Source organism: Gymnoscopelus braueri (assembly GCF_963280865.1).
Source record: "Gymnoscopelus braueri genome assembly, chromosome: 19".
Lineage (NCBI taxonomy): Eukaryota > Metazoa > Chordata > Actinopteri > Myctophiformes > Myctophidae > Gymnoscopelus > Gymnoscopelus braueri.
In genome coordinates, this window is record NC_137621.1 from 16,735,902 (window position 1) to 16,747,916 (window position 12,015).

Consider the following 12,015-nt stretch of genomic DNA (forward strand, 5'->3'; position numbering starts at 1 on the left):
ACTAGCAGATCTACAAGCTCAAAAGTATGCGACGCCATGTCCTTGTGTGAGCTTGTAGATCTGCTATTTTTCAAATGGCCGAAATAATGTATATATCGGGCTGAAGTGGATAATGTATGTTTTGTAATAATAATTTTAAAAAAGTAACTAAAGTTTTCAAATAACTGTAGTGGAATAAAAAAGTACAATATTTGCCTCTCAGATGTAGTGGAGTAGAAGTAATATAGAAAACTGGAACTACTCCAGTAAAGTAAACAGCCTGTGGGAACCCTTACAGTACAGGATGGATATGTGTCACACAGTACTCACCGTCATCATGTCGTCACACTTCATGTCTGGCTCATCCTCATCCTCGCTCTTGTTGTAGAACTTCCTGAAGAAGTTGAAAGCCACCACGGTGTAGAGGTAGACCACCACCGCCAGCAGGCCCACCGTTAACACCAGCTAATGTCACACGCACCCACACCCACACCCACACACACACACACACACACACACACACACACACACACACACACACACGATTAATGAACATACAATGTTGGTAGAAAGCTAATAAAAATGATGCTAAATGCTCATCATAAGTTATTCAAATCTGTTTTAATTTTTAGATTTCTTTGGCTATTCAACAATAGCAGATATACAAGCTCATTGCTATTTTTGAGCTTTTTCATGTCAAGGACCCCCAAAATTATATGTATTTGGCCGCGGACCCTCCATCTCAAAAATGTTTAGTTCCAGGGACCCCCATGAAGCAAAGATTTGAGTTAAAAATACACAAATCCAAACAGACATTTTATATAACATTTTATAATAACATTTCATGTTTTTAATATGTGACAAAGTTAAGCATGTTGGTGAAGCTGTACGTAACACATGCTTACAGGATACGTCACTAAACAGACAGATTTGGTTACTATTACTACTTTAGTTACTATAGTCACTTTGCAGATATAAATCATTATATTATAAAACATACATTAACCACTTTAGACCTATTTTATACCTAGGCTGTTTGAAAATAACCGATCTACAAGCTCACAACGCGTCGCATCGCGACGTGTTGTGAGCTTGTAGATCTGCTATTTTCAAACGTTTTAGTACTTTTACTTTTGGTACTTGGTATATATATATTTGGTATATTTTGATGCCAATACTTTTGTACTTTTACTCAACTAACATTTTGAGCACAGGCCTTTTTCTTGTGACAGAGTACGGTACTTTTACTTAAAGTAAAATATCTGAGTACTTCTTCCACCACTGAATAGGGAGCGCATCATTTTGCTCCAATATGGGCATGGATTATTAAGAGGACTAAGCCTACCTCTAACAGTGGTTCTCAAAGTGGGGTCCAGGGACACTCAAGCGTTCCTTGATGGGGTCTAAATGGACTGGAGTGTACAAATGGAACCAAATCCATTTGCTTCACCCTGTACTGTACATGGGGGTCCTTGAAATTAGTTTGAGAACCCACTGCTGTAAAATGCACAGTGTATAACCTCGACGATAGCGCTTCGGTGTCCCCTGCTGGCTGTGGGAAGAAGTACACCCCTGCTTCTCACCTGTTTGCCGTTGTGCGTGACGGAGGAGAGGATGGTGCGCAGGGTTTTGAAGCCCATGGCGATGTCCAGGAGATGAGCAGCAAAGAAGAAGTTGTTGTAGTGGCCCAGGATGGACATGGTGGTGTACCACACCAGGTACAGAAAAGACTGGTTTACAAACAAGAGCAAAAAGGTACCGAGTGGTCAGAAGCCAAAGTAACACCAAATTATCCATTAAAGGGAAAACGTCACAGATTTCTAACCGGAACCGTGATGTTATTTTGTGAGGAAGACAGTATGATAATGAAACGTAACATTTATAAGGAGTTGAAACTGTTGTACACACTCACATTGTCTGTGAACACCACTCCCATTTTCCAGATGTGGTACTTTGTATCAACTGAACTCAACCTGTGGGAAAACAACATGGCGTTATTACGGGAGGCCCCGAGTGTAGCTGATTTGTGGACACCCTCTTATGAAAGCATTCTAGCCCAGTGGTTACCATACATTGGATAATTTTTGGGTGATGAGTTAATATCCTTTTTCTAAGTTTCCTAACAAAAAAAAAAAGATTCTCGTTTTTTTTTTTTTTATGTGATTTTCCAGTCAGTGCAACTCACCAGGACACCAGTGAAGCGTCCTTGGTCACGGTCTCCTCAGTAGGATTGAAGTCCAGGGCGCTCTTATCCAGCCCAAGAAGCTCAGCGATCCTCTCCGCTCCGTACAGGTCTCCATACTTCTTGATCACCTACACACACACAGCAGCCAAACAGGTACAGCTAGCATAGTAAGAGAAAAAGCTTCACCCTGTACAGAACAGTAAGCTGTAGGCAACAATAATCATATAAATATGCAACTTACTTTACGCTTAACAAATTTGTCCCAGTAGTTGTTGGGGAAGGAACTGTTGAAGAAAATTAACAGTACATAAAAACGAAAACAAAATTAAAATCCATCATTTTATAATATTGTTCAGTAAGAGATCTAAATCAGTAGCTTCACAAAGCCAGCCAAAATCTCACAAGCTTGAGGACTGGCTTTGTAAGGCTCCAAAGGACGCTATTTGAGAAACTAGCTGACTCACAGTCACAGAATACCACTGTATTAATAATGTATGTGTCACTCTCAAGGCTCGCTATTAAACTTTTGTCACTGTATATTTGCACATAAATGAAAATGTTCCTCTGCCATTACCCATCCTAACTCTTAGGAACAGTGAGCACTATTAGTACAGCTCACGGGGATCAGTAAGTTGTTAGTGCCTTGCTCAGGGACACATAGGCTGGACCCGAGGTGCCAACCTGTCTGTCTCTCTACCCACTACTGCCCCCAACATTATGAGGAATTATGACATTATGGTGTAATTTGGTGGTCTGAGGCCGAGGTCAAGAAGGTCAAACATTAATGCACATGACCAGTGGCGTAGCCAGAACGCTAGCGTAGGCTGGGCCTAGGCAGGAGCAGGTGGGCGCGCATGTGCGCCCAGACCGTGCGCGCGCGAACATTTGCGTTTTTTGGCGGGTTTTGGGTACTTTTTTTGCGGGTTTGTGACGGATACACTGTTATCAAAATGGCTGAATATGATATTTAAAAAATATATATATATATATATATTAGGGGTGGGACGATATGGGTACCTCACGATACGATATATATCACGATATTAGGCCCACGATAACAATATATATCACGATATTCGATATATTGCGATATCACGATATTCGATATATATTGCAAGAAATTTCACCAACGATATATCACAATATCTGAAAATATCGATATATTGCGATGGGATTCCTTGCAAATGAAAACTGGGCACAAGCCTTTTCACTTCCCTTCCTGGTGTAAGATAATGATGTATATTGATGTTTGGCATTTCACAGGTCAACCATGCACACCTGTTTGTTTTTTATATACCTGTATATACTTGCTTTATTTATATAGGAGGATGTACTGTAGAAGATAGACAGGAAACACAGGTCTCTAGCTGGGGGACTTTACAATGCTTTATCAGGTCAGCTAATGCAGTGGTTCTCAAATTTTTCATGTCAAGGACCCCCAAAATGATGTATGATGTATTTGGTCGCGGACACCCATCTCAAAATATGTTGTTTCAGGGCCCCCCAGAAGCACAAATGTTCGCTTAAAAAAAAAATATATATATATTCAAAGGTTTGCACAAATTTTCACGATAAAAAAAAAAAAGCAGATCTACAAGCTCAGAGCGCGGCACTACTGTATGAGCTTGTATATCTGCTATTTTTGAATAGCCAAAGTATAAGAGGTTTTGCTGGGGACCCCCTGGAACCCCCCCAAAGGACCCCTGGGGGTCCTCGGGGACTCCACTTTGAGAACCAATAAGCTAATGGCTCCAGACAGACTCACGGAGTATTGATGACCAGTCTGTCCCACTGTCCCTTGATGTCATCGTCCGACGGCTGCTCCGTGATGTAGAGGCCGTCGAACTCCAGCTTCCTGGCGATCTCCTTCTCTCGCTTGAACACCACCAGGGGCACCTTGGGGCACAGCACACATTATATTCATCTCTCAGTACTTGAGCACCACCAAGGGCACCTCGGGCACAGCACACATATTCACTTTCAGCTCACAATATTTGGGAGCATGGAACTCAGAGATTGATATCGGCTGACTGTGGCAATTTAACAACCTCTAGAAGTGTCTTTGTGTGTGTGTGTGTGTGTGTGTGCGTGTGTGTGTGTGTGTGTGTGTGTGTGTGTGTGTGTGTGTGTGTGTGCGTGTGTGTGTGTGTGTGTGTGTGTGTGTGTGTGTGTGTGTGTGTGTGCGTGCAAGCGTAACAAGTTGAAATATGGAGATGCCAGGTTTCTAGCCGACAGTAGTCTAGCGTGGCCTAGACTGCCCTAGCGTGGCTCATATCTGGCATAGAGGGGCGGGTTTAACATCTCCCGGAGAGAGAATGCGTGTGATCCCATTGGTTCACCGAGCTGTCCGTCAGCCCCCGCCCCCGTCAACACAGCATTTGGAGCGACGCCCACTGCACTCTGGTTGGTTGGGGAAATGAAACACGTCCTATGCCCGGAAAACACCGACTCGCTGGTCCAGGCTCTTATTTTTTAAGCAAAACTAAAAAGTAAAAGCCTGGAGATGGAGGCTAAGCGTGGCCAGACTGTTGCCTCCCACAATGTTCAAAATGCTTCCGGTCATACAGGCTGGAGCAACGGGAGTTCTATTGATGATCAAGCGATTAAAGCGGATGTGAAGCCTCCTCCCCACTTCGGTTTCGTCTTTACAGACGCGCAGATTTATCCCAATATAAATCAAAATCATCTAAGCATATATGGCTTGCTGCTCAGCAGAAATGGAAATAAAATAATAAAATATTATAATATTTTCGTGAACGGAAATGACGAACAGATGCCAGCTGTCTCGCATTTCAGGAGGTGTAGTTCCAGACTCTATGTATGTTTTGTAATAATAATCCAAATCTACCTATTAACTAAAGTTTTCAAATAATTCTAGTGGAGTAAAAAGTACAATATTTGCCTCTGAGATGTAGCGGAGTAGAGATAAAAGTACAGAAAATTGGAAACACTCCACTGAAGTAAAAAATACCTCAAAATGTCACTTAAATGGATAGTTCACCCCCAAAATGACTTTTTTTAGGAATGCGACAGAAACAAATAAATATCTGTGAATTCAAGTCTCTTTTTCAAGATAGATTTTTTTTTTTTGGGGTGAACTATCAGTACTTGAGTAAATGTACTTAAGTTACTTCCCACCACTGTGGCACCGTACCTTCAGGTAGTAGTAGCCCACCACACACAGGAAGGAGATGACGGTGTGCAGGATGGCGAGGAAGCGTAGCGTGGGCGCCATGTAGCCCGTGCTCTCCTGCAGGACGAAGTACTCCACGGCAGCCTCCTCCTCCTCCCCCTCCTCCGCCACCCCCCCACCGGGGGTCCACGGGTTAGGGTCCTCCTCGTCCGCCTCGTCGCCTGTCACCTGTGTGCCAGACAGAGACGTTACTCGAGTCATGGATTATTTATTTAAAACCCCATTAATATAAGACCTATGAGGCCCATTGGACAAAATGCCTTCTAGAATGTTCTAGTGGTTCTCAAACTTTTTCGTTCCAAGGGACCCCCAAAATTATATGTATTTGGCCGCGGACCCTCCCCCCCCCCTCATCTGAAAATGTTTTGTGCCAGGGACCCCCAGAAGAGAAGATTTGTGTTAAAAATAATTCAAAATTGTTAAAACAATTTCAAGATTAAAAAAAAAAGAAATCTAATATAGCAGATGTACTTGTGTATCTGCTATTTTTTTTAGAACTACTGTCTACACCAGTGGTGCTCAAACTTTTCCATGTCAAGGACCCCCAAAATGATGTATTTGGCCGCGGACCCCCATGCAGAAGCACAAATCGGAGTTTAAAACATATATATATATATATATAAACACAAATCTTCCACGATTTAAAAAAAAATAGCAGATCTACAAGCTCATAGCGTGGCACTCAGTGCCGCGCTATGAGCTTGTAGATCTGCTATTTTTTTAATAGCTTAAGAAATCTTAAAATGACACATATCCTAAGCGAAATGCAGAATTCTGATGTACCAAATTAGAGCCAAAGAATGATAGATTTACCTTGTAGAAGAGAAGAATGAAGTTGATGGCGAAGGCAACAAACAACGCCAGGAAGCGGAGATTGTAGAAGTTTCTCGCCAGGTAATTCTGTGAAGATAATAATTATATATTTTTTTAAATATATTAGTAGTTTTCATATTTCTCATATATTAATAATCTTCATATTAGTCACAAAGAAGTACTTTACTTTTTTTATATTAACTATTGTAGTCATATCATTTCTGGAACCTGTGGTTCTCAACCTTTTCAGGCCGTAACCCCCCAAAATATTACATATTTGAACTGGGGACCCCCCACAATGATCATATTTGAACTGGGGATCTCCCAAAATAATCATATTTTAACTGGGGACCCCCCCCCCCCACCCCCACCCTGACAAGCACTTGGAATTGTAGGAGTTAAGACATTAAATGTAGTTTGACTCGGTTCCACAGATACATATTGTGAAAATAGCCGATCTACAAGCTGTGAGCTTAGATCAACTATTTACAAAATGTTCTGCCTATTTCTTATATTACATGACAATTTAGCCAACGTTTGACCAGTTTTTATAGTATAGTTTGTTGATTACTTTTGATACAATAATGGTATTTTTTCATTTAATTTATATTCTTTTTTTTAATGTACTGTATTAGAAGTCCTTAAATTGTCACTTAATTGTCATCTGGGGACCCCCCCCCCACCCCCCCCATGGGGGTCCTGACCCACAGGTTGAGAACCAGTGGTCTATATACAACACAGATGTATCTCCTGAGGTTGTGAAGTGTAAAAGGTGTAACAGCACACCAGCATCTTGGTCTGGTAGATCTCCAGGCCGGCGAAGAAGCTGGCCATGAAGGCCTCTGGCGGTTCCTTCTTCAGGCCAGGCCTCTTCTTAGGAGCCTTCTTCTCCTCCACCGCATGCTCTGTGGAGGGAGCCCCTCCTCCCTCCTCTTTGCTCTTATCCTGGTCCTTCTTCTCTCCGTCCTCTGAACTGAGACCAAGACAGTGGTGTAAAAGTAACTAAGTACATTTACTCAAGTCTGTCCGATTGTCTATACTTTTACTTCTACTCCACTACATCTCAAGAGGCAAATGTTGTACTTTTACTCCACTACAAGTATTCGAAAACTTTAGTCACAAAGTTACTTTGCAGATATAAATGATTACGTTATAAAACATACATTAACCACTTTAGCCCTATTTTAAACCTAGGCTATTTGAAAATAGCCGATCTACAAGCTGGAGTAAAAAGTACAATATTTGACTCTGAGATGTAGTGGAGTAAACGTATACAAAATTGGAAATACTCCAGTAAAGTAAAATACCTCAACATTGTACTTAAGTACAGTACTTAAGTAAATATACATTAGTTACTTTCCACCATTGGTTATACAGGACATGTATCAGCTTGCCATGACAATCAGCTGAATGCTGTCTCACTGATCACTTACTCTGCTTTCTCTGACTCAGATTTGTGGTCTCCATTGGTGGCTCCCTTCTTTGCAGCTTCCTGTAGGCAGAAGTAATACTGTAATATCAAGTAATCACTTGAGATAAATAAATATAAAACATCTAATTTGATCATAAAGCTAACAACAAATGGCACAATGATAATTAATAATTTAATTTAATTTAATAATTAATTAAAGGTAGGGTAAGTGATATTTTTGGGTTAAAACAAAAAGTATTTTGTTAAAAGGTTAAAGCACTATATTCTGATAGTAATCATTGCTATAGAGTGTTTGTTCAGTAACAGGAGTCTCACCGTCTCTCCAGCTCTTTAATAAACAGTGTCTATTAATTCCGGTAAGTGTCAAAATCTCAGCCAATCAGGAGAAAGTACCCATTTTTAAGCTTCATTTTTATAGTGTTCCAGTTCCAATTTTGCCTGCTCATTTCTTAGTGACATCACTTCCAATTTCACTTGTTTAATCTATATCCTGAAAATGCATTTTCTGTTTTATAAAGAGCTGGAGAGACAAGGAGACTCCTTTTACTGAACAAACACTCTATAGCAATGAGTACTATCAGAATATAGAGCTATTTAACACTTATTTTAACCAAAGCAAATCACTTACCCTACCTTTAATTCATAAATAATGAATGATGGTAATGTACTGGAATTGTAATTGGAAATACTCCAGTAAAGTAAAAAATCACACCCAGTGTGAAGTGGGCGGTGTGGTCACAGTGGTCATCACAGTGATGGAAGTTCACTTAAAGAAAAGTAATATTGTGGACCAACCATTGTACACCCCTAACTTAAAAAAATGCATAGTCCTATTTATAGGGCTATGCACATGTGTCATGTGTTCACTAGCCAATCACAGTCCTGAATAGTCCTGAATTGGCCACCATAGTGTACAATGGCGGCCAATCACGGTGCAGGGTTAGGGGGTACAATGGTGGCCAATCACAGCGCAGGGTTGGGGGGGTACAATAGGTGGGGGGGGTACAATGGTGGCCAATCACAGTGCATTTTCTGTTTTATAAAGAGCTGGAGAGACAAGGAGACTCATTTTACTGAACAAACACTCTATAGCAATGAGTACTATCAGAATATAGAGCTATTTAACACTTATTTTAACCAAAGCAAATCAATTACCCTACCTTTAAGTTTGTTACTTTACAGCACTGCCACTGACCTGTGCCTTCTTCTGCTTGACAGCCATGGCTATGGATGGAGGGCCTCCCACCACCACCTCCGCCACGTCCCCCAGACCCGGCTCCATCCCGTGCTTGCCCTCCCGCTTGGGCTGGATGTTGAGCAGCTCGGCCATCAGCTCCGCCTCCGTGGCGTCCCCCCCCCCGTGGACCCCCATCTGGCCCATCTCCGCCAGGGACGACGCCTCGCTCACCTCCAGCCTCTCCGCCTCCAGCGCGTCCCCGTGGATGCCGAACTGGGTGGGGTCCGGCATGTTGCCCAGGATGTCCGTGACCTTCATGTTCTTCGCCCCCTCCACGAGGCCGCCCCCGAACATGGTGGTCCACAGGATGTGGAAGAAGCCCCACACCAGGCCGTACAGCGAGTGGAAGAGCCCGGTGAAGATCAACCAGAAGAAGGAGAAGAAGCCTCGCACCTGTGTTGATTTTGACAACAACATTTTGTTTTAGTTTTAGTCATTAGTCTTTTGAATACAATTCCATTTAGTTGTAGTCATATTTTAGTAACCTGAATTGTTTTAGTTTTTGTCTAGTTTCGTCGACTAAATCTACAGTTGATTTAGTCGACTAAAATGTGTTTTGGCGGTGCCTTGATGGCGTCGTAAAGGCTGATTTTACACTTGGTTGCGTGCTGAAAATAGCCGATCTACAAGCTTGCGACGCGTCGCGCTGCTTGTAGATCTGCTATTTTCAGAGCGCAACATCCGAGCGCAACAAAACATAAAATGTCTTAGTTCTACTGGATCTCTTCTCCACTAGTCCCTCACTAACATTTTAGTCTAGTTTGTATTTGTAATTTTTAATATATTTAGTTTTAGTCATCATAGCTTATGTTTTAATTTAGTTTTCGTCAGTGAAAAAAAGGTAGTCGACGAGCATTTTTCGTCATAGTTCTAGTCGAGGAAATCAACACTGCCTCGCACCATCTCCCTGGCGCTCATCTTCCGGAACCTCTTGTAGTGTCTCCGCACGCTCCTGACGGTGAACTGCTGCCGGAGGTCTCCCAGGCTCTTCCTCACGGAGACGCAGGCGATGGTGAACGCCGACGAGGCCTCCAGCATCACCGTCTCCTCCTCCTCTTCCTCCCGCTGCTCCTCCTCCGCCGTCTGGCCGTCCTCCTCGTCCTCCTCCTCCAGGCGCTCCACCGGATCCGTCTCGGAGATCAGGGAGGCCAGCTGCATCTCGAAGATGGTGTCCTCGCAGAAGTTGACGAAGAGCTCCATCTTCTCGCTCTCCCCGCCCTCGTTGACCACGTCGAAGATGAACTGCCGCTTGGACTCCTTGACCTGAGGCTTCTCCCACTGCGTGCGACTCGACTCGCTGATCTCGAAGTAGACTCGTTCGATGCGCTTGGCCCCGCCCATGATCTCGATGCGACCCAGGTAAGGCTCGAAGTAGCTCAGGACGCTTTCGGCCAAGTCGAGGAAAGTCGAGAGCCGGCTGTCGTGAGGCATGTGTTCCGATAGGTTTGTGAGCAAGACGGCTACATTGAACCCAATGTCCTTGGCCGGCTCGTGGAATCTCTCCACAAACTCCTCGTAGTTGAACATGTCATTCTCGTCGGCCTCGGTGCACGAGAGGAGGAATTCGATCTCGGATTGAGAATACTGCTTCTGGTTCTCCATGGACTTCTGGAAGTCCTTCTTTGAGATGACCCCCTTGCTGTCCGGGTCGTACTCCTTGAACTTGTCGGAGGTGGTCAAGTCCTTCAGCTTGAGGAACATGTCGAAGAACTTGAGGATCATCTCCACGTTGCTGGAGGACTCCACCAAGGTGTCTACCATCTGTTTGCCGATGGTGCCGTTGACGACGTTACCTGTGAAGGCAGGAAGAACGAGGTTACGGAAGCTGAGGGAAAATATTGTGTGTATGCAAATCAATAGATGTACCACTGGGTCTCAAAGTAGGTCCCGGGGACCCCCAGGCGTTCCAGGGTGTCCCCAGCCAAATGATGGATAGTTAGGATTAGGAACCAAATGGACCCTTATGCGCCTGTAACTCTGAGGGTGTAAAATGGAACCAAATGAACCCAAATGAACCCATAAGGGGTAAGTTAAATTAACACTGATGATTTTACAGTACAGATTGGGGTCCCAGAGATAAAAATGGCATCAAATTGAGGACCCTGGCCTAATGCATATCAAACTGGGGGTCCTTAAAAAGGTTGAGAATCACTGCTCTACAGCCGCGCCGTAGAGCAATTCTTCTCTTATGGCAGTCCCTGTCAAATCGTTTCAATCCTTATCTTCTCAAATGGGGGTCCGCGGGCTACTACTATGTATCAATTTGGGGGTCCCTGACATGAAAATGTTTGAGAACCACTGTAAGATACCCCTAGCAAACACATCTGTGCAATGTGGCTGGTCATTAACAAAAAAGAAGCTAGGCACATCCACAGTAATACTGCTCCAGTGACTCAGCAGAAAGCAAACCTTCCAGAAGTGAGAGCATCATGACTATCATGTCCTTCTGCAAGTCCAGGAGCTCCTTCAATAACTCAATCTGACTGGAGTCCTGTGAGGAGAAGAGGAAAACACAAGCTCATGTTTATGGCACTTTTCCACTGCAAGAACTAAGCGAACCGTGAGGTTCAGGTTCTGGTTGTTTCCATACGCGTATGACTCTGTTTCTGAGAATCTAATTTGGGCCTTTGCAGCTGCTCAGGAGGTAGTGCTATGCCTGAGTTCTGGGAACCGTACTTTCAAAATGATTCAGATGACTAAAACTAAATGGAATTTTATTCAAAAGACTATGAGACTATCAAAATTTGCTGTCAAAATTAACACTGGTTCTGGGTTACCCTTCGTAGTAAAAAAAAGAGCCATTAGTGAACCACACTGTGCTGCGTCAGACATGCTAGCAACGGCCACAATCTCAGAGGGCTGACTAACAGTGGTGTAAAAAGTACTCAAATGTTTTACTTAAGTTAAAGTATCAATACTGCAATGTAGAAATACTCTGCTACAAGTGAAAGTCTGGAATTAAAAATGTACTTGAGTAAAAATACAAAAGTATTGGCATCAAAATGTACTTAAAGTACCAAAAGTAAAAGTTTGTGTAGACAGGGGCAGGTACAAATAAGATTTCTCTTGTTCCTGCTCCTTTTTATGTATGGAATATGTAAAAAGTTAAAAAGAAAAGTAAATGAATGAGATCATGTAAACCATAATGAAATAAATAAAGATGAAATGAAGTTTTC

The 12,015-nt window shown here is 42.9% G+C and overlaps 1 protein-coding gene across 1 annotated transcript in view; it reads right to left on the bottom strand.

Moving 5' to 3' along the window:
- LOC308074684 (ryanodine receptor 3) overlaps positions 1-12,015 on the bottom strand; it is a gene marked incomplete at its 5' end in the record, with an annotated part of 322,999 nt that overhangs the window by 15,840 nt on the left and 295,144 nt on the right. Inside the window, 13 exon segments of the mRNA XM_080414190.1 lie at positions 310-444; positions 1,563-1,709; positions 1,892-1,952; positions 2,165-2,292; positions 2,406-2,448; positions 3,930-4,060; positions 5,319-5,525; positions 6,171-6,257; positions 6,957-7,143; positions 7,604-7,662; positions 8,798-9,232; positions 9,740-10,632; positions 11,249-11,330. Of these exon segments, the coding sequence (XP_080270316.1) occupies positions 310-444; positions 1,563-1,709; positions 1,892-1,952; positions 2,165-2,292; positions 2,406-2,448; positions 3,930-4,060; positions 5,319-5,525; positions 6,171-6,257; positions 6,957-7,143; positions 7,604-7,662; positions 8,798-9,232; positions 9,740-10,632; positions 11,249-11,330 (2,595 nt within the window).